Here is a 22,846-nt window from a genome sequence, read left to right as displayed (position 1 = left end):
ATGTGGGTAAGAAAGATGAAAAGCCTAAAAAGTAATAGAAAAACAAGTGGAAAACACTGTGGTCAACAGACCAGTGAACAGATTTGGTCCAGTGGTGTTTGAAGTTGATGGTAAATCCTTAGGTGTCCTACAGTAGATCAGTGAAATGGGACTGGATGAAAACAAATTAGAGGTAAAATGGTGTGGGAGTGTTTAACAAAAGGGCACATCAAAAGGAAAGGAAAAAGGGTTTGAACTTCAGATTCTGCACAAAGGAATTATCTAAAAAATAAGATATATCTGAGGATTATATTACAAACTATGGCAGAGTCCAGTCACTCCAGATTTATGGTTACACATATAGAACACACATTCAATTTTATTTATCAAAGCACAGCTCACAGTTACCAGGCTGGAACTGCTCATTGTGTTCACAAGTTTATTTCTTGTCATCTGACCATGTAATTTCATAATCTGCATACTCTTTCTTCAGTATCTCTACAGTGACTGAGTGATCTGCTTTTCCATAGCCCTGCAAGACACAACAAATTGCACATGGACATTAAGTCTTCAGAACCATTTAGTTCTTATCAACAGAAGTTGTTCACATGCAAATCAAAGTTCTAGAAGAGTTAACTCTTGCAGTATCATGTTTTATTTTTCTATTATCCTCTCCAAGTCCCTCCTCCCCAAATTGAAATTCTAGAAAATAAATGAGATGGAGTCAAATAGAAAATGCATTTTCTACGAAATTTCTCCAGCAGAAAGCTTGGTTTAAAATGTTCCCATACCATTAGCCACTGTATTTATGGAATGTTGCTTTAAACCACAGAGATTGCATTGGCCCACTTTAATGTGTGAGTATACAAGCAGCTGATTTGGCTCAGCTGATGTGAAAGGGAATAAGCAAACAAGTGTGAGCATTTGAGCACTACTCTGGTCACTAGAGAAATCACAGCCTTCATGTTTTATGTATTTCCCATCCTGCCTTAGCTGATAATATACAATTTTAAGTATCTGTGCTCTTCAGCCATTGCAACTCCAAGGTAAAGTTAGGTGACCCATGCGATTTTTAGCCCTCATTTAAAAATCACTGTTACTGTCACTGTGTTACTGTTTCACTGAAATTTAAGGCAGTTTTGGTCAAAGTGGCCTTTCCATTATTGTCTTACATGATCAGAGTTCTCTTGATTTCTTATTTCAGAACTACACATAACAGTGCAGTCACTGATAGAAATCTGGGATTTACAGGGGCTTTTTTCCCCCATAATATTTCACATGAAAGTTTACTTATAACACTGAAAAAAAAGAGCCCAAGGTTGTATTATCAAACAAAACATACTCTTATTCATCAGTGATGGTCTCAAAGAGGAACTGCGTAAATAAACAAGCATTTAAACTGAAAAGGTTAAAGTTGATGCATTAGAAAATGCAAACTTTTCAAAAATAACAGATAATATAGTTATGTCAGTTGGAAGGCAACAGATCCACAGCCCACCTTGCTTTGGCAACTACTTTGAAGACTCCAACCACCCTTAAAAATAGCAGCACAGCTTCAAATAAGTTAATAACTATTTCTCTGGTTTCAATAAAACACCAAGATACTTCTGTTTTAGAGTCTGACACCAAACATTCAAGTTGAAACAAACATTAAACCTACATAATTAATATTTTAACTTCTGACCTGGGACTGAGCCTCAGGGTCTCTACCTGACAGAAGCCCTCACGGCAATAAAACTCTGCTTTTACCTGATGCTCCTCTGTGAGCATGAAGGCACCAAAAGCAGATATTAAAGTCTATTTCTCAGACTGCAAGAGCTGACCACTGCCTCTAACACTTCATTTGCCAGCTAGATTAATAATACAGGTTTCCTGCCCTAAAACTATTGTTTTTCTAATCTTCTCATAAATGAGGCAGGCAAGTTTTCCAGTTAATGTCTAAAATATGATGTAAATTGCCAAAAGCCACCATGCTATTAATCAAAAATCCCAGAGCAGCAGAGACAGAAACATTTGAAGGAAAATGAGAGATGCACTTACTGTTGAGAGCCCAAATACCCTGATTTTCTTGTCTTTGCTATTATGTTCAATTTTCCCTCCTCCAAGGCACCTGCACTCATATCCCAGCTTTTCCATCTCAGGATTTACTTTTTCAAATATATGATCTGCACAATAAGAATGGTGAGAGACATCAGAACAGGAACTAGGCATTATATTGTCTAGAACTTGTTTTTGGCTACTTTCTTATTTCACCTACAAGGCAGGGAGGTTTCTCTTCAGAGGCACAGAAAAGCTGCAGTTAAAGCCCTTTGGTTTTTTTGTTAGCATATATCTTTCTCAAAAATAAGGCTGATTGTGTCAGGAACATTCACCCACAAATACCAGAGGTCTATGTCCAAAAAAGAGACAGAGGAGTCCTATAATTTTATTCAAATGAAGGGAGAGGTCATGGGCATTTCCTGTGGGGGTCTCTCAAATTGTTAGAAGACACAGCCTCCTTTTTATCCTAATTTCCCAGCCACATTTCTTTCTTTGCCTTGAAAGGTACGGACTTCCCAATGGCCTATCAGACCCCCTTTCTAATGTGTACTCCCCGTCTTTTTTCTTTCTCCCTGTGTCTCTGTTCTTTTTCTGCAAATCCAGGTATTTAGCACAGTCTTGAGTAACAGTCTGTGTCAATTAGTGGAATTCCTATGGAATTTATGGTTCCACCCTACATTGCTTCTTCACCTCTCAGTATCTCCCTTTACTACCATCAGGCCCACGGTTTGCAGAGACACCTGCTCATTCCTTTCAACCGGGTATCCTAAACGGCACACGACAGAACTATTGCCCCGGTTTTCCTATCACACGGGGGACGCAGAACTGAGGAAAAGGGAACTTTTGAGCTACCCCCGCTCCGCCCCAGACCCGCGGGCTGTCACGCACTGTGGAACTCGGCCGCCTTGGTGCCGCGCACGATGTCCCGTTGCTCGCCGCCGCCCGGGCGCTGCAGCCGCACCAGGATGTACTTGAAGGTGCCCTCGGGGTCGATCTCCACGTCCCTCACGGCCGCCATGGCGCTGCCGCCGCGGGGCCGGGCGGGCGGCGGGGCGGGGCGGGGCGGGCGCCATGGCGGCCGTGAGGCGGGGCGGGCTGTGAGGCGGGGCGGGCGCCATGTTGGGCCGTGAGGCGGGGCGGGCGCCATGGCGGCCGTGATGGGGGCGGGCCGTGAGGGTGGGCGGGCGCCATGGCGGCCGTGAGGGGGCGAGCGGCAGCGGCCGCGCGGCTCCTGCCCGGTGCCCGCCCATAAAGACACTCCCAAGTTCTAGCGTTAGGTCAAGTCGCAAAGTGAACTTGTACAGATCGCTCTTGACTTGGTAGCCACGTACGGCCTTAAAAATAGCAGCATAGCGTCTGCTTAAAAAAGAAGTAAATGGCTAATTCTCTGCTTTCAGTGAAGCACCAAGGTGGTTCTGTTACAGGGTCTGACAACGAATCCCCAAGTCAAGAGAAGCATTAAACTCATATAGTTATTATTTTAACTTCTGACCTGGGACTGAGGTCATCAAGCCTCGGGGTCTCTACCTGACAGAAGCCCTCATGGCAATAAAACTCTGCTTTTACCTGACGCTCCTCTGCGAGCATCAAGACACCAAAAACAGAGAAACAAAGTATTTTCCATAAACTACAAGAGCAGGAGTTGACCATTGCCTCTGACGCTAAAGTGGCCTTCAGAGAGCTCTTGTTCTGCATCCCTCCCTTGGCAACCGTGGACTCTTCTCCCTTGTCCTCAAGCTGGGACTTTGTAGGTGGCACCTGCAGGGCCAAGGCAAAGCCAAAGTGTTTGTGCCAGAGCAGAGGGTCACAGGGAGGCTGGCAGCTCTAACGGCCGATATTCCTCAGGTTATGCTTTACTGGAGCTGAATAAGAAATACAAATCTAACTCGTGGTTGCTTAATTTTATAGGTGCACCTGATAACTTAGGCAAGCCCCACACAAATTGGTCATATGGTCACAGATGTGTAGGATGAATAATTTCATAGAATCACTGAATGGTTTAGGTTGAAAAGGACTTTAAATATCCTTTATTCCGCACCCCTACTATGAACAGGAACACCTTCCACCATCCCAGGCTGCTCCAAGCCCCCTCCAACCTGGCCTTGAACACTTCCAGAGATGGGGAACACATCCACAGCTTCTCTGGGCAACCTGTGCCATAGTCCCACCACTCTTACAGTGAAGAATTTCTTTCCCATATCCAATCTATAAGTATTTTCTTTCATTTTAAAGCCATCTCCTTTTGTTACCACTTCACTGAAGACTAAATCTCTATCATTTACCAAAGGAAAAATAATTGCTTTCATATAGGGCTGACGTAAGATGATAGTACATATCAAGCATTACTGCAAAATCAGGGAAGTTTCAGATTTTAAAGAGTAGAAATTTTTTTAAAACTTCAAAACGTCTGGCACTTCCACATAACTACATTTTAAGTTGCATTATAGATAATTTCTAACTAAACTATTTTATTCTTTTCATACACACAAATATTTAAGTTAGTGTTGAAATTAATTTTTCCTTCAATTATAGTTTTAAAATATAATTGAATATTTCATCTGAATACACAAACAAAATGCTATGTAAATTATGATATTTTTAAAAACATCAGTGAAACAAAGGAAGAGTACATATAATCTAAATATAGCATTTAGAGCTATTACAAAGGTAAATGTAAATTGGTGTTTAGTTAGACTATTTTGAGATTTGTTACTTTATAACTTAAGCGGCTTCCTGAGCTATTTTATTCATTGCAACAAATGTTAATTTAAAAAACTTCAAGCATTTTTTTATTTCAGAGACTGTTGTTAGTTACCTTGTCTGTGCACAGAACAATAGCAAATCTGGGAAGAAAAAAGCCCAGAGCTCTAGGGAGCTGAATTCTTGCTAACTAAATTTTAAGGGGTAAAGAGGTGTGAAGGGTTTTAAGTAAAAAATGAAGCTCCTGCCTCAGCTGTTCTGGATTTTCAAGGCAGGCAGAGAAAGTGCTAAAATCTGTGCTTAGTTAGGATGATAAGGCTTAGAGAGTCTTGTGGAGTTGAAGTGGTTGCTTAAGCTTGCTTTGTCTGGCACAAAGGGCCTGTAGGATTAGTGCTTTAGGTTTGTTTCCAGTAATCTAGAAAGGTCTGGTTTGGTTGTGGTTGGTTACTTTGTTTACATATCTACCCTAATATCTCATGTTCCGATATATCCTGTTATGGAGGTTGGTTGTTTGCACGAACTCCATTTTTTATTTTTCCCTGGAATGGTTTCCTCCATTTCCTCAAGCACAGAAATCTGTTGTGTGTCTGTGAAAACCTTTATTGCCCCATTTCAGTTATGATGCACGGAAGGAACTAGCAACAAACAATAGTGGTAAGGATGGCAAAGGAAATACTTGTGGCATACCTTAAAAGCTAAACTTGAAAGGAATTTGCTCTCAACAAGGAGAACAGGCATCAGGCTTCACCCAACATGAGTTTGAGCAGGTAACTTTGGGATTTAGGAATAGTCCCAGCAGAGCTTTGTCCAGTTCTCTTTAATGCTTTCCCCTTCCCAGGCACCCATCTTATCCAAGAGTAGTTTCCTATGCCATGCCCAGGTGTAGGAGCTTCCTGTTGGCTTTTAGGCTGCAGACCAAAATTCCCCGCTGCTGGTGGGAATTGTTGGTGCGTCACTTCATGGGCCTCAGGGGTACAGAGAGGATGGCATGGGGTGACAGGGGTCTTCAACCAGACACAGCCTGTCCCCAGCAAAACTGCACAAAGGGACTTTCCTTTTGTCATGGGCTTGGCACTATTTTCTGAAAAAATTAAGGGTTTTTAAAATTTATTTGGTCAAGTGTCATCTTGTCTCTTTGCAGCACAGTCCTAAAAAACATTGTTTGGGTCTTGTTTTGCATTGCAGTTTGCAGGATTTGGATTGCACCCAAAAGACTAAAATTGCTCTGTTTATGTCCTTCCTATCATCAGATCCTGAGAGCCAGGAGTATCCCAATGCCAAAACGTCTTCATTTTTCTAGCAATTTAAACTCTAAATGGCAAGTGGCTAGAAAAGTAATATTACTACATTGCAAAGCTGTTAACTGTACACTCTGCTGCAGTGAAACTCAACATGAGGTTCTCTCACACCATTGGATCAATCCAGGCTACTACAGTCAGGAAAAGGGAAGCAATCACTTTGAACTCTAGGTGTATAAATTTCTCCTTTTATTGAGTTCTCTGACAGAGAGCACAAGATGTAAGGATACATTTAGCCCATGCTTGTATTACAGGAAAATATTAAGGAAAGGCTTTTGAAATAGGTGCTTTCCATCACATGTAACCCTTATACAACAGAGAAAGTAAAATGAAGGCTAACGTTTAGCTGTACTTGCAAATTTATCTTTTATTCCAGAGCAGGAGTAACCCTGGGATTGATCAGATTGATTATAATACACTTGTGCAAAGGAAATGCACTGTTGTGCATGGACATGTTCTGCCATGGACATCAAAGATCACATTCTTTGTTGTTTGGCCCATTCAAATTAATAGGATTTAATGAAGATTCTTCTACTACAGCTGTTGATTAGCAGCTTCTCAGATTAGCAAAGAGGCCAGAACAAATGCAGGTTAATAACATTATCTCTCTTGGGATTAACATCTTTGGCATCTGTGAAGTGCCTTTTCTGGACCCTTCATATCTTGCTTTCATAAATAATGATCCCTTTCAGAAACTGAACAAGATCTGGGGAAAATCAGGTTTTGTTCTGCTCCTTATAGAAGGCAGTTTTATAACCCCATCGCTGTGCTGGCTAAAAACCCCTTCTAATTTCTGGTCTACATTTACTCACAAAAGATTTTTTAATCCATTTGGGGTTTTTGTACCAGCTGTATCTGTCTATATACAGAAAACTGAGCACCTTCTTTACTTTTCTGAGCCTTCCTAGCTGCTTCCCCTTCCCCAGGCTTAAACACAAATTTCTAATAGGCTTCTGGAGAGGTATTTCTTTAGAAGGGACCTCATGTCATGTATCTATTCCTTGAAAAGCCTGGACTTTCCTACCAGGAGGTGTCGTTCTCCTGGTTCTCCTTCTGAATGACCATAAATATCACCAGCTTGTCACAGGATTGTTAATGTTTGAAGTGAGGGAACACAGGACATGCCCAGAATCCCCTCGTTCAATGAAACAGCTCTCTAGGTTTGTTTCCAGGGCTCTGCTGTCCTTTGGTTGTCCTTCCCTGCTCTTGGTGTCCATGCCTTGCACCATATGCTGGGGGCACGATGGAAGCAGTGTGCAGGTGATGGTTCTGGAGGCCCAGCTGTTCCTTTGTGCTCTGCAGAGACAAACAGTGTGAATGAGCTGTTTAATTGATCAGTGTTCATTTATGTGGGATATGTGACATCCTGAATATCAAGATGGGCCTTTCAGCTGCTTTTCTTCAAGATAAGCTCACGCATTTGCATTCATGGAGTAGAGATAGGAGGAGTTTTTGATTGGTAGGTTTAGGGCTGGAGGTATTCAGCAGGGAAACCATGCCCTTCCTTTGTCATGGTATTGGGATTCCAGCTCCTAACAAAAAATCAGAATGAAGATGATGGATGGGGAGTGTAATGGTACAAAGACTTACTAGCATAATTCTGGATATAAATTGAAGTTATGTCCTTTGACTGAACCTTTAGATAAACCTTTGTCTGTCTTTAAGTCTAGAGGGTATAGAGCAGCTGCACTCCTAATTTACTTATCTTCAGGTGGGCATAAATCTGGATCTTTCATTTTATTTTGAGACTAGGGTAGTTTCCCAGCTGTATTTTTATGTACCCCCATTGTGGGGATTTAGATTAACTGCACTCTTAACTGCCTGAAGTAAGAATGTTGTATGCAGGCCCAGTGTTATTTTATAGCTGGTAAATGGCAAGTCCTTCTCTTCCTGCTGATATTTGTTGTGAAAATGATTTTACTTCTGTGGGCCAAATAACCAGACTCTGCTACTGATTACAATAATGTGATGGGTAAATGCCTATTGAAAAATGAGAGGGAAAAACCACAGCTAGTATGCACCAGGAAGGACAAATACAGAATCACAGAATCAATCATTTGTTTGGAAAAGATCAAATAGAAACCTAATACTGCCAAATTCACCACTAAACCATGCCCCTAAGCACCTAAATATCTCCACCAGTTCCCTGGGTAGGCTGTCCCAGTGCTTGACAAGCTTTTATATGAAGGGTTATTAACAGGGTCTGTAGGGTGGGGTACACGCTCAGCACTTGAGAAGACTCACTTTGTGGATCTCTTCTTAGGCTCAAACAATTTCAAAAAAGTGCAACAATTTCAGGACAGGTCACAGATCATCCTTCCTGATGAGTCAAGAAATCTAAAAGTGTTGAAAGTGCAAAATCATTGCTGGAAAAGTTAAAGTATTGTTTTCAAGCCCTGGAAATAAGGGAAGTCCTAATTTTCTTGGTAGCAGTTAACTGGAACTTTAGAAGGCTTGGTGGCGCCAGTTTGTTTGGGGTTTTCTTGTCTGGGAAGTGATAAAATAAGTAATTTAAGAGAATTGCTTTCAATGTTAGTGATGAGTTCTTTGTTCTTGAAACAACAATTCTATGTGGCAATTAAAGTAAACGTTACTAATGATTCTGTGTTAAAGACACTTGTCCTAAAAACTAATTATTATCCTGCTGATGGATGTAAATTAAATTTCTTTCTCTGCATAATTCATAGATGGTATGGTTGTGGCAAAAAAAGCTCCTGAAAGAGTCCTTAATTGAAGAACTTCTGTTCTCTCATGGTCTATTGACTGAGAAAAGTCATGAGTGGTATGAATGATACACTTTGATGGCTGTTCTTGGGTCAGGTTTTTCTTCTCAGTGCTGTGCAGTTGTTCCTTGTGCTTTGGTCTTCTGCCTTGAACATTTCAGATACTGAGTGGTAAGTTCTCATTCCACAGAATTCCAGTAGGTTTGGGGATTGACCTTTCATGATTGTTATAATGAATGCTGTGTTTAATGATTTAATGATTGCTCTTGAATACTGCTGTAGTTAAGGACTCAAACATGTTAAATACAATAAAATGCCCATTGATGTATAAAAACGGTGTACCTGAAGCTGCACTTGAGCACTGAAGAGAACAGACCTGAATCTTGGAATTGAAAAACCCATGTTGAAATGCATTAGTAAGGAAGTGAATCTGCTGTATCTCCTTTTTTTGTAGCCTCTTCCTCCTGATACAGCAAATGAAGACTGGTGGGTCATGTCAACCACGATAAACTGCTGATAAGCTCACATGCTCTCTGATAAGTCAACACAATATTTTCATGGAACACAGCTAGGCAGAAGCTATGCAAAGAATCCACAAAACCAAAACTGCATCTCATGATGACCACTTTTACAGTCTCAACCACCTACTTAATCTCCTAATCCCAAAACTTGTTCTCACTCCTCCCAATTTGCCAAAAGCTGTACCTGTTCTGTTCCTCAGAGCCAGCATCTCCTGTCATTGTCACTTCTGGGACATCTCCCCTGCTGAGACCATGGGGCTGTGGAACAGAGCTGGACATAAATGAACAGTCTACGCATGCATCATATATATTTATTCTTTCTATGTGTACATGAAGGGTGACAAGGCTCCAAGAGCTTCTCTGCCACAATTTCCAACAATGGAGTTAGAAAGAATCAAGTTCTGCATGGGATCAGTTCCACCTGCAGCTGCAGGTAGTGTTAAGGCCATTCCTGCTTTTATCTTATCTCGAGGTGTGAGTTGTTGCTTCTATTACTCCTTGGCTCTTGTTTCATGTTTCAATGCTCTGAATCACACCTGGCCAGTGCAAGTGACCCCCAGCCTCAGGTTAGATTCTCCAATGTGTATTTTTGCCTGTTTGGAGGAAATTGAGCACTATGAGTCACATCAGAATTCCCGAAATGAGAAGTGGAGATAAGATTTTCTGACTCCTGGGTTCCACTCCAGACAGAGTGGAGACTGCCTTAGGCAGCCTTGAGAAATTCCAGCGTCTTTGTAACTGTTGCAGCGCTTGCTTTATTCACACTTAATCAGACACAGAGGCTGAGGGATGAGTACGGTTTTCAGAAATTATCTTTTCTTCCCATCTGGACCTCAGGGAAAACTTGTGCCTTAAACCCTTTGTCTCTTAATTACTAAAGAATTAAGTGTTGCAAGCTCCTCTCCTAACAGGAAACACCTTCCCTACTGGCACTAGAACTCCTTTTCCCCCTCCAGGCTGGCTAAATCTCTTACTTTTCCTCTCCTAGTATTACTGTGGGCGAAGCTGGAGGTTTTTCCACTGTTTCAAAATTTCAAGTGGTTCTATGACTCTTTGCCATGGGATAAATATCCATTATACAAAGCACTTTGAGATAAATACTTATCAAGTGTTTTAATTTAGGAATGACAAAAATATCTTCTAGGAGAAGGAACTGGATTACTCAGAGGCTCTTAAAGCTCTGTTTTTGTCTGTTGATACATAAATGCAGATGCAATCTTGTAGATGAAGAACCAGTCTTTTAAAAAGACATGGGAAATTAATATCTGTCTTTTTCTACATGTACAAATGTACATCTATATACTCTGTTCACCTGGGATCTCACCACATTCTGTATTTGTCTTGGATTTGTGATTTCTTCAAGTTCAACAGAGTTTCAGATAAAGTATTGAGATACTGATAGAGATACTGAAAAAAAAGTTTCTCAAACCAAAACTTACAAATTTCCAACAGAGAGGCAGACTCTACAAAACCCCTGTCTTAGCAATTCATGGCCTCTTTGGAAAACTTTCAATTAAAACTTTGTCGCTACAAATCAATCCACTGCTACTTGTTATGTACCAAGTGGAACTTTGTTGATCATGTGCCTCCTAAGTTCTCTAAAACACATTTTGGGTTTTAGAAGATTGTAAAGTTTTCTTTTCTCCAGCACCCTTTTCTTACAGTGGGGTGGGAATAAAACAGTTCTCTAGGACAGACAGGGTTCTTTGAAAATCTGCCTTTTGAGTAGTGATTCCATCCCTTGTGTGCTCATTTTATGGTGATTTCAGCTAAGCATTGTTTCACTTGTTTCCTCATAAGAATGTCTCATGGGATGGTATTAAAAATCTTAATTATAACAAACCACACTGCACTATTGTTTCTTTATTACTGACACAGCCTTGAGGCACAAGCCAGGTTGATCTGCCAGGAACAGATCAATCATATCAATGTCCGCTGTTCTCGACAGCTTAGCAGCCTTCTGCTGGTTTTTCAGTGGTTTTCTTTAACATTTTTCAATGTTCTAGTGTCTTTTCTAGGTGCTCACGTGGAAGTCTCAGCTTCTAATTACCTTGATCTTCTTTTCTGAGATACAGAGAGGCAACATTTGCTTTTTGTCCAACTTTTTACACCTTTTTGCTCATATTCTCAAAGTTAATTACTGAGGGTTTGGATCTTTTGACTGTTGCTTGATTGGTTGTAACCAACCTAAATGGTCTTCACTCCATAATGTGACCTGTTCTCTTTTCCCACACTATTGCCATGAATATTAACTTTCCATTATATAAAAAGAAACAACATTTGACATGTCCTCTGTCAATTGCTGCCCTTTAAATGGCAGACCTGGCTGGATTTTTATTGTTTTTCTTCCTAATATGTTTATATAGCCCTTTCTTACCCTTTGTGTCTCATAGTGGCCTCTTAAGTGAACCTTCCAACTGGAAAATTAGTTGTGGCTACGTAATTGTCAGTGCACCTCTGTTTGTAAGGGAAAAGAGGTGATGTGGGGATTTCCCTGTAAAAAGCTGGGCCTTCACTTGTGCAAATGAAATTCTGGAGTGTATAGGAACAAGAAGTGTTCAGCATTTCTAAAAACTTGTCTTTAGAGTCTCCTGTTTTCCTGGCAGAGAGGAATTGTATTAAATTTAAGAAACTATGTCTGTGCTCATGTAATATAAGAAGAGAGCAGCAACTTCATCCAGCTCTGTACCGCATAAGAAATGAGGATCTTACATTCCCAAATCAATGGGAAAAAGAATAAAAAAGCATGAATGTGAAATAGCTTTGAGACGAGAATAAATAAGTAACACAGAAAGCAGCTAAGCTCATGCTGCATGGCATTTTAGCTTGATTATCTCCAGTTCCACCTAAGTAACTGTATCACAGGTACTTTTCCTGAAATATATATGTAGTTTAGCATCCAAGATGAGCTTTAGCTCATAGGAATCCCAGTCCCCCTGAAGTTTTTAAGTGCCTTTGACTTTTAATAAAGAGGACTTAACCTTTATTGTGGAGTTTTGAGAATGATTTTCAGGCTTTCTTTTTTCCTGAAAATTTTGCCTCCATCTTCCAGTACATTACAGGGAAATAAGAATATAATCAGTGAATAGCAGAATTCCCTGGGAAAAACCAAAAAGAGCCCCATGGCAATTATGCACAAGGGAATACAGCCAACAAAAAGAAACAGTCTTTTTTTAGGCTGGAATTTTTACAAGCATATTGCTTGTAGGCTTTGGTGTGTTGTTATTTTTTGTGGGGCTTGCTTTATCTGCTGGAGACAAGAGGTCTCAGACAGCTCCTGAAAAGGAAGACTACTGTAAACTGTGAAATAAGCTCTTCCTTCCTCCGGAGATTCCACTGGCAAATGAATTCTGATGAAGTCTCCTCAGAGCTTTTTTCAGAGCTTCTGCCATGACAAGGATGAGTGCTTACCAGTAGGAAGTTCATTAAATGACTTTCAAAAGAGAATCTTCAGGAAAAGGTGTAGCATTTTCTGCCTCTTGGCACCTGGGAGCATAAAAACTGTCCTAAAATTTTCTGTAAATTTTCTGTGCATAGAGTTATAACAGCTGATCAATATTTTAGAAAATAAAACCAAACCAAAACAAAACACACAAAACAAAACAACACAAAAAACAAACAAACAACAACAACAAAAAAAACCAAACAAACCCCCACAACACTACAAAAACCCCTGCCTTATTGAGACTGATTAACATTAGTTTGTAGTAGAATAATGTTGAAATTAGGCTCTGCTGCATCATGTGCTGGACAGGTGCATTAAAATACAAGTTTCTGTCTGTGTTCTTCAGGTGGTAAAGCCTCCTACCAGAGAAGGGCTGGCAAACAGGAAGAGTTTTCATTCCCAGTTTGAGGCTAAATAAACAGCAGCCCTGATCTGATGCCTCAGGATGTCTGGTGCTTCTAAGCAAGGCTTGCCCAGGCCAGCCAAAAGCTAACTTCAGCTTTCCAGAGTTTCATGATTTGTGTTTCTAGCTTTGCTAGTTCACACATGCTAGAAACTGTTCCTCTGCCTACAAATACTCAGTGTGTGTTTTTAACCCTCTCTCTCTTCAGTAGCTGACTTGCTTTCTTAGACTTTGTTGCAATTTCTAGTCAGCTCTCCTGATTTGTTAGTAACTGAGGCTGTTTTAGAATATACTCTTTATTCCATGCTCTTTTCTGAAATAATTTCTTTGATGGGCAGAGATCTTTGGCTACTTGACAGTTCTTTCTTTTTTGGGCAGTAAAATTGGGCAATACCAGTTGATGTTAGCTTGGAATACAGAAGCCAATGATTTTTATTCTGTAAGAACAGGCTGAGGCTCCAAAATCAGAGCTCCAACATGCACTGTATAAACTCAAACTATGCTTTACAGATGTGAAGTGCTGCCAGTACTTGTTGAGTTCTTTGCATATTCAGCCTCATTAAATCCCATCCATAATGGTGAAGTTTTATGCGGCAGTATAATTAATCAGGGTATACACAATAAATGTGAATTAATTCCTAGTGTATTGTCTTGTCCACTTGAAATATTATATGCACCTGTTCAGGTGCTGTAACTCTATTGAGATCAGGACATTGAAGAATATGATCCAAGGGACTCTTCAAAGCAAGGTCCACGTTTCAAGCTTGACTGCTACAAGTGACTGATGAACCTGTATTGTGAAGAACTCCAGCAACCTGACCACAAATGAGAGCTCTGCACAGCTGAGATCCATAAGGAAGGGCTTGTCCTGTGCTGAAGTTTCCAATTTTGGTCCAACTTGGTCAACCAGCTTTGAGTGTTGGTGCCTTTCCTACCGAGATACCTGAAGAACTGATGCCTCCTTACTGCAAAACATTATGCCAGGTGAAATATTGGAATCTGCTTATTCATGCATTTAATTCAATCTAATTGTCTTCCTCCTCTTTGATATCCTGGAATTGTGGGTTTCTGTCAGTAAAAGTGTGTAATGTGGCACTTGGCACTCTGTCAGCACAGTGTGTCTTTCTGGGAGGGTTGATCTGGCAAGAGGAAACATCCGTCCTGACGTGTGGGAGGGCTGGATCCTGGGATTTTCCAAGAAATTTTTTTCCACACGGAATTTCCCGTCTCGTGGAGGGCAGGCTAGTTGAGGGGATAAAAGGCAGGGCATTACAGAGTCCAGACACTTGGAGCTGAACTTGATTTTCAAGGCTGAGTTCATCCACTTAGCCACAGTCTCTGGGACGCAGCGCAGAGGAATTCTGTCACCTGGACACTGCAGCTACAAAAGGTGAGTAGAAATGAACTCTGCTATTCTGTTTCACTGCCCAGCTAAAGGAGAACTGGAAATCTGTGTTCATCTTCCATAAAAGCTGCTTACATTTTAAAGTATCTTGATATTAAAAACTGTTTTTAAATGAATAATTTGTGGAAATCCTACTTGTTTAAAAGTACATACCATAAACTTCTTTCCTCAGGTGTAAGCTCAGGAAAAATCTGCTCTTCAGAGTTAATTTTGCTCATTGAAAAATCTGGGGGAGCCCATGTTCCTAAAACTCCTCCAGGTGATTCCTCCTTGCACAGTGCATTTCCCTAAGGCAGAATCACTTTCCAGAGCTTCATGGAAGTAGAATACCTGCTGTTTGCAAACATCTTCATTTCCACTGTGCATGCAGGAACATGAATAAAGTGCTTTTAAAGTCTCCATCACTGCATGGTCAGTACTTTATATGGAATTTTGACAGTTCACTATTTGTTTTTTACAAATGTGTTTCTTTGATTTCTCATAGCCATCTGCTTAAAAGACAGAGAAAACTCTCAGAAACATGATTTGCTTGAAGTTCCTATCTCTTCTTACCTATGGTAAGTGTGTATTTCTCTGTATGAAAAACTAGTGGGATGGCAATATTAGTGTGACTGTTTTGTTTGAGCTCAGCATCAAAGAGAATTTTGGAACCTGCCGTAATTAACCTGAGGCTATGTTCACACAGAAGAACCTCTGGATGCAGTGGCACGTTTTCCCTGCTTGCCTGTCAAAGCCATAATTGGCTCCTATAAGTCTCAAAGCTTTGTGTGATCAGACATAGTTTCACAGGCTGAAGTCCTGTACTTGAAGCTGACTTGCCTGGTTTGAAGCTTGCCAGGTGATTGTTTATAAAATAATTACCAATAGTTTTTATGCATTTTCAGATACTGACAAGTTTGCAGTATTTATAGAGCTTAAATGTCCTCTTCTAGAGAGAGATGAGGGGAGAAGTCAGACACCAACTTTTGGATATTTTCTCATTCTAGGACTTACAGTGCTGCAGGGCGTGAAAGGGTGGACATACCATTATTCAGACAAAAACATGACCTACAGGGAAGCAGAGCAGTGGTGCAGAAAGAAGTATACTAACCTGGTTGCAATCCAGAACAAGGAGGAAATCAAGCACCTCAATGCCTTCTTACCCTTCAATCCGGGTTACTATTGGATTGGAATCAGAAAAATTAATGGCGTATGGACCTGGACTGGAACTAACAAAGAACTGACAGAAGAAGCAAGAAACTGGGCTTCAGGGGAGCCAAATGGCAAAGGGAACAACGAGGACTGCGTTGAGATCTACATCAAAAGAGGGAAGGATGATGGCAAATGGAATGATGAGCAGTGTGAGAAAAAGAAGGTTGCCTTGTGCTACACAGGTACAGCATGACAAAGGTCACTCCAGCGTGACCCTGGGGATCTTAGGTGGTGGCTGGGATGAGTTTTTTAACTTCATCTAATATTTACCCCAGAACAAGTGGTCTTGGAGTTCCCAGCCAACAGAATCCTTTTACTGTGAGCTAGTCTGTAAAACATGTGCACTTCAGAAATTCTGTGAAATGACAGGAGAATCCTAAATACCAAACCCTCTGATTTTCTTTTGCTATACAAAGGGTTGTTTAGTGTCAGAAAGATAAAGTGCTAGCCAGGTTTTCTTAGTGGCTGTTGTTGCTTCTTTCATAATTTGCCTGTTTTGTTTTTTTTTTTTCCAGCTTCTTGCAACCCATCTCTCTGCAGTGGCCATGGAGAATGCATAGAGACTATCAACAACCACACCTGCCATTGCGACCCTGGCTTCTATGGGCCTGAATGCGAGTTTGGTAAGATTATTTCATCCTGCTTTTTGACCAACTCATGCTACCTAGTGTTCAATTTGGCTTCTTGGTTTACCTGCTCAGCTAAGGAGACTGACTGTGTACCTTCTTGTGCTTCTTTGAAGTTAAGAGTTGTGATCCACTAAAGAAACCTGATCATGGGAGCCTTGAGTGCCACCATCCACTGGGGGACTTCAGCTACAACTCGTCCTGCACAGTTCAGTGTGAGGAGGGCTATGAGCTGACTGCACTGGAATCTGTCCACTGTACCTCTTCTGGGATCTGGTCTGCCCCCCTTGCAGCATGCAAAGGTGAGCGTTCTGCATTGCACATGGCCCTGTACACCTCAGTGCTGCTCTGGCAGCAGGAACAAATGGAAGTTTGGCCAATTCCTTTGTAACACATTATGTGGTGTAGGTGCTGTTTTATTTCAGCAGACAGGTCTCTGTTCCTGAGGAGGTGAGATGAGTAGGATGAATGTTCTGGCATTGTTCTTGCAGGGAAAGATTTTTCCAACTCTTAGGTAGAAACAGGGAATTGAGATGACCTAGGTGCGAGACAGCTCTCAACAGGCCAGTTACTCCTGACTGTACAAATAATTTTCTGAGGTGTTTAGCTTAGAATGAGATACTTTTCTAAGCAAATGAAAGCATCAAAGGTCACCCGGCAACAGTCAAAATAGGGAAATTTTGGATTGTAAATAGTTGCTGTCATGAGCTGCAGATGAATTAACAATCATGTCTGAAGAGCCAGTTTCCCATTTAAAAATATTTCCCCTTTTATCTGATTTCTGAGATGGTGGCATAGTAGAACCCTTTCTACAGCTGCTCCTGTTTACTGGATGTGTTCCTAAGTTTCAGAAAAATAAAAATACTTTTAATGGTTTGTTGCAAGCTAAGCTCTGTGCTGTCCCTTGTGCCTTTCAGCTGTGACCTGTCCTGCCTTGGAAATGCCCATCCACGGGGCTGTGAACTGCTCCCATCCCTCCGTGCAGCTCACCTGGGGAGCCACCTGTGAGTTCACCTGTGAGGAAGGATTTACCCTGACAGGACCAGCCACACTGCATTGTGGCTCCTCAGGGGCCTGGGACAGGCAGCAGCCAACGTGTGCAGGTAATTCCTTTATCCCTGCTCACCTGAGCCCTCAGGGCTGCCAGCAGTGCCTGGTGCTGTCCCGAAGCCCCTGTGCTGATCGCTGTCGTGCTCCTTGTGCTGCAGCTGTGAGGTGTGAGGCTGTCCCGCGGCCAGCAGAAGGCTCTGTGAGCTGTGACCACGCTCCTGCAGAGCTCACCTCTGGCTCACGCTGTGATTTCCAGTGCGATGAGGGATATGTCCTGGAGGGCTCACCCAGCACTGAGTGCACGGCACAGGGACAGTGGTCCGAGCCAGTGCCCAAATGTAAAGGTAAGACTTGCAGGGCTGGAAACCATCGATTAAAGCTGGAAGAATCTGAAGAGACTTTCTCAATCAAATGTAATCAGTGTAGCATTCATCCCCACCACATTGGTAGCGCTTTTCATAAGCAGATCTTAAGGTGGGGGTCATTTAGCCTTGTGTAGTAGTGAGGAAACAGCAGTGCAGGATGATAACACTCTGGGGCAGTGCCTCTATCACACACAGTAGCACACTTTGACACTGGAGTGCTCTGGCAGGGATTCTTTATACCCTAAACCCCAAATGGGAGCAAGTGTCAGTTTATGCAGTCCAGGGTGGAAATTGTGTAGCCATTCCCAGGATGACTTGTATGCTTTGATTGCATATTTAGGGGTTCTGGCTGCACTGTGCAACCTGCTGAAATCACTGTTTCTGCACTGCTAGGTCTGAAGGGAGGTATGATGGCTCTGTCGGGGACAGCTCCAGGCAGGGCATGTCTCCTTGCCAGCTCCTAGAAGAGTGTTTATCCTGACCTACTCCAAGCTAAGCTCTGTGCTGTCCCTTGTGCCTTTCAGCTGTGACCTGTCCTGCCTTGGAAATGCCCATCCACGGGGCTGTGAACTGCTCCCATCCCTCCGTGCAGCTCACCTGGGGAACCACCTGTGAGTTCACCTGTGAGGAAGGATTTACCCTGACAGGACCAGCCACACTGCAATGTGGCTCCTCAGGGGCCTGGGACAGGCAGCAGCCAACGTGTGCAGGTAACTCCCTTATCCCTGCTCACCTGAGCCCTCAGGGCTGCCAGCAGTGCCTGGTGCTGTCCCGAAGCCCCTGTGCTGATCGCTGTCGTGCTCCTTGTGCTGCAGCTGTGAGGTGTGAGGCTGTCCCGCGGCCAGCAGAAGGCTCTGTGAGCTGTGACCACGCTCCTGCAGAGCTCACCTCTGGCTCACGCTGTGATTTCCAGTGCGATGAGGGATATGTCCTGGAGGGTTCACCCAGCACTGAGTGCACGGCACAGGGACAGTGGTCCGAGCCAGTGCCCAAATGCAAAGGTAAGACTGTTGGAAATTGCAGTTTTCTGGTCACTGGAGAACACACAGAAATCCATATTCCTACAGGGCCCTGGCTCCAAACTAAATGCTGTGCTCCCACGTTTTCTACTGTGCCTCGGAATGCCTGCACATGACTCTGAGCAGCTCCCATCCCAAAGTCCAATGAATTTGAAAATAAATTGTACATCTACTAGTGCAAAAAATTGGGCCAAAGACAGGAAAGTCCTTAGTTGTTCCAATTGTGTTCTTTTGCCAAAAATTTATATGGATGCAAAATGTGGAAAAATATATAGAAATTTCACTATTTGTTTGCTTGGAACTTCTTGCTTTTTTTTTTTTCTTGCATTCTTCACTGCTCTGCAGCAGGAATGACCATATCTTTTTGTGTTTCAGTCATACAGTGTGAACCACTGAGCTCTCCTGAGAAAGGCTCCATGGATTGCTCCCACAGGGCTGGGATGTTCACCTACAACACCTCCTGCCACTTCAGCTGCCTTGAAGGATGGAGTCTCAATGGCTCTCGTGTTCTCGAGTGCAGCCATTCAGGAAACTGGAGTGCCAGCCTGCCCACATGTGAAGGTATTTTGCCTGTGAGCAGCCACAGAGAGGTGGCCCTGTACTTTTAGTCAGATGAGGCGTGGAAGTAGTGGTGGTAATAGCAACCAGTGAGCTAGAACCAGTGAGCTAGAACATGTAGTAAAGTCCATATATTCAAAAGCCCAATGAAATCACTCATTATGCTTGAAAATAGAGGAGGAAAATCCTAAAATATCTTTGTGGGAAATGCTGATTTCTTTTATATATATATATATATATATATATATATATATATGAAAACCCTGAAACCAGATTTCAGTTCTTTCTGTTTGGTTTTTAAACAAAATATTTCTCACAATGAGCTTGTGAATAGAGACAAAAAACCTTTCTCAAGCAACAGAGCCTTGCAGGGAAATCTGCACTCATAAGACTGTTTCTCAGTGGAAAATTTTATAGTTTTTTTGATTTGGTGTGATAGTTACTTGGATGAACTCCTCAGCCAAAAAGCCTCAAAGAGCTTTTCTCTCAGATATTGTAATTTCAAAGGACAGAAAGCTCAGCCTTGCCTTCTCATTCAAGGCACTCTCTGTCCTCAGCTGGAGCACTCCTGGCCTGCCTGGAATGCTTTTGCTTGAGGTCCTAAAAGCTCAGTTCCACTTTAGTTTGCTTGAACAGAATTTGGATCCTTGAATAATTTTAATTGATCTCAGCAGAATTGATCAAAGAGGAAGATAGCACACAGGGAGTTAAAATATGCACTGCAACAGGAAAAATAAGAGGAGCACAAATTGCTATGCAAGGCTGGAGGTTAGAGACAGACCCTGGTGTAGGGAGCTTCTTGTCTTGCCATTACTTTGGCAATGGATGGGGTAATTTTTAGTATTCAGCTTTTTACCTTGTGTACCTGTCCTGTTTCATCAAGAAAAAACTTAAGTGTTACAAGCTGCATGTCTGGTTCATCTTGAAGAGGAAAGGGAAGAAGAGAAAGCTTCAAAGACCACCTGTGCCCCTTGATCTCACTGAAATCTTTTCATCCTTTCAGCCTCTGACCAAGCCAGCTACATCTCTGTGGGCATAGCAGCCACTTCTGCCTCTCTGCTGTCCTCAGCATCATTCCTCCTTTGGCTTGCAAGGCACTTCCGGAGAAAAGGTGAGCACTTGCTCTGGCTCCACTGCTTTATTTATCTTCCTGAAAAAATTTCAGTGGTGGAAACAAAAAAAAAAAACACCCCAAAACAAAACAACCCCCCCCCCCAAACAAAAACAAAACCCCAAAAAACAAAAAAACAAACAAAACCCAAACCAAACCAAAACAACAAAAAAACAAAAACAAAAACAAAAACAACAACAAAAAGAAAAAGAAAAAGAAAAACCCAAAAAAACCAAAAGAAACAAACAACCCCAAAAACCCCCAAAACCTCCAAAGTGATATACCTTGCTTTTTGAAAAAGTGGCAATCCTCACACCTAGATGAATTCCAAAATTATTTTCAAGAACCCTCCATATGTGTATGCCATATGTGGCTTTTGGATGAACATCTGACAAAGGAAAAGAATAGTAAAACCCAAATATTTAGACAACAAGAATTAGGGTTTTTTCTTGAAATACTAATACCTTTTCTTATTCTTCTTGCAGCAAAGAAGTTTATTCCTTTCAGGTAAGTTGTGTCTCAAAAAGCAACATGAAAAACCACTGCCATCAGTTTGCTAAAATCCATTTGATAAAAGCATGTTGTCACTAAAGTACTTTTCACTTTTTGTTTTATAGGAACTGGCAGGAAACAGCCAGTGAAGGTAGTTTCCAAAGTGCTGGCGAGAATGTCTAACTCAGGTGTTTCAGGTAAGCACAGGTGATGGCTTCACAAATTCTCTTCCTTTTAATCACACAAGCAATCAATCAGAGCTGCTAATTGCTGTACAGTTGCTGACACAGCAATAAGTGCTTTGGGACACCTAATATGCATCTTGGCATTGCATGGAAGTTCCTAACAAGACTGATGGATTTACTGCTGTAGAAATGGTTGTTCAGCTCCTGAAGGATGATTGTACTTAGCATTCTGTCCAGCTGCAAATGGTATTAGGAACCCTTTTGTGCAGTTCTGCTACCTGCTGCATACAAAATTCCTCTGAGATGAGAGCAAATAAAAATCTCTGCCAGTTTTCTGATTTATGGAGGAATTTTGTTCTCTCCACAGGAATTGCAGCCACTTTCACTTACATCTCAGATTTCTGGAGAATGAAACTGCCTGCAAATCAGCAGCTGTCCAGATGTTTTTACCTCTTGCTGACAAGATGATTGACCTTGTGTATGATTCAGAAATCTTGAACTCAAGCTGTCTGGTATTTCCATTGAAGACAAACACAAAACTCTGGCCTTGTGGCCAAATCCTGCCTACATTCAGCCATGTAGTTATCCTAAACTGGGAGCTTGCCACCTCCTGTCCAGGTGGTGAGTAAACAGTGCACTGCTGCCTAAAGAGGAGGCTGGTTCCTCCTCTGCTCCACTCGAAGGTACCAAGGTGAGGTGAAGACATGCATTATTTCACATCACTTACTACACTGCTGGAGGTGTCTCCTCTGGCGTCACAGGGGTTATGCTTGCAGAAAAAGAAGAATCAGGAGGAAAAAATATTCACTGAACAGCTTTGAAACTATTGTTCTGGTTTGTGGAAGTCAGTTTAATTGAAGATGTCCTAGTCAACAGATATGCCTGCAGTGATATGGGCAGTTATTTGGACTTCTGCTGCATATCCCAGAAAACTTAGATACCATTTTTTTTTTAACTACAACAGCACTAGGAACCATACTGCTTACACAGGGTACTCTGGTTTCTGAACACAGCAGGTAGATCTGAAATTATCTCATCCCTGTGGGATTCTGTACTGTAATATGTGTATATACATATGTATTTATTTGAGCAGCTTTTACTGTGGATATTTCTGTACTCTTAACTGTATATGTATTGTAAAATACTTGTTCTTGAGTAGGTCTCTGGCTGTTCAATTGATCAGAATTTATTTGAAAATAAATTGGAAGTGTTTGTAAGGATTGCATGCCTGCATAATGTTTACGAATGAAATGGAAGACTAAGATTTGTATGTTTATGTATTGAAAATATGATTTTTTGAGCTGTTAGAAGTCTTAAAATGAGACTATTAATTTATGTTTAAGTTATGATTATAAATTAAAAAATTCTCATTTAACCTGATATGTATTGTCCTATTTGTAATATTTTTTAATAAAATGTTTTCAATTTAACACTCCCTACTTGTAAATGTGAATAATTTAAATTATTTGGGTCAGCCCTGTCACTTGTGGCTTCAACAGAAGACTGTGAGGAGAATACTGGCTAAAAGCAAGGCTGTCCATTACTGGAGAATCACAGAATCACTGGGTTGGAAGAGGTCTTTAAGACCATCAAGTCTGACCCATTTCCTAACACCACCTCAATTAAACCATGGCACTGAGTGCCACAACAAATCACATCCAGGGATGGTGACTCGACCACATCCCAGGGCAGACGATTCCTGTACTTTATGACTCTTCCAATAAAACCCCTTTTT

The 22,846-nt window shown here is 41.7% G+C and overlaps 2 protein-coding genes across 7 annotated transcripts; one reads left to right on the top strand and one right to left on the bottom strand.

The window, feature by feature from the left end:
- Positions 1-324: 324 nt before the first annotated feature.
- LOC110478906 (14 kDa phosphohistidine phosphatase) lies at positions 325-3,051 on the bottom strand. Its single transcript, XM_021545822.3, has 3 exons — positions 2,908-3,051; positions 2,020-2,144; positions 325-511 (listed from the first exon to the last, which is right to left on the bottom strand). Exons 1-3 carry the CDS (start codon positions 3,035-3,037, stop codon positions 419-421), a joined length of 348 nt encoding a protein of 115 aa, XP_021401497.1. The 5' UTR covers positions 3,038-3,051; the 3' UTR covers positions 325-418.
- An 11,308-nt stretch (positions 3,052-14,359) lies between these two features.
- On the top strand, positions 14,360-22,554 carry SELE (selectin E). Of its 6 annotated transcripts, XM_077785515.2 has the most exons (14): positions 14,360-14,499; positions 14,999-15,071; positions 15,501-15,887; positions 16,221-16,328; positions 16,448-16,633; positions 17,249-17,434; positions 17,540-17,725; positions 18,271-18,456; positions 18,562-18,747; positions 19,141-19,326; positions 20,327-20,434; positions 20,920-20,941; positions 21,052-21,123; positions 21,479-22,554. In XM_077785515.2, exons 2-13 carry the CDS (start codon positions 15,035-15,037, stop codon positions 21,107-21,109), a joined length of 1,836 nt encoding a protein of 611 aa, XP_077641641.2. In that variant the 5' UTR covers positions 14,360-14,499; positions 14,999-15,034; the 3' UTR covers positions 21,110-21,123; positions 21,479-22,554. The 6 variants fall into 6 exon arrangements, with proteins under 6 accessions (XP_077641641.2, XP_085442934.1, XP_085442933.1 ...); XM_085586808.1 differs by having other exon boundaries at positions 17,249-17,725; positions 18,271-18,747; positions 21,479-22,546; XM_085586807.1 differs by lacking the exons at positions 20,920-20,941; positions 21,052-21,123; positions 21,479-22,554 and having other exon boundaries at positions 20,327-20,863.
- The last annotated feature ends 292 nt before the right edge of the window (positions 22,555-22,846 follow it).

Source organism: Lonchura striata, chromosome 8 (assembly GCF_050655825.1).
Source record: "Lonchura striata isolate lonStrDom1 chromosome 8, ASM5065582v1, whole genome shotgun sequence".
NCBI lineage: Eukaryota > Metazoa > Chordata > Aves > Passeriformes > Estrildidae > Lonchura > Lonchura striata.
The sequence above is the reverse complement of the archived record's forward strand: the minus strand, read 5'-3'. Positions and strand labels throughout refer to the sequence as shown.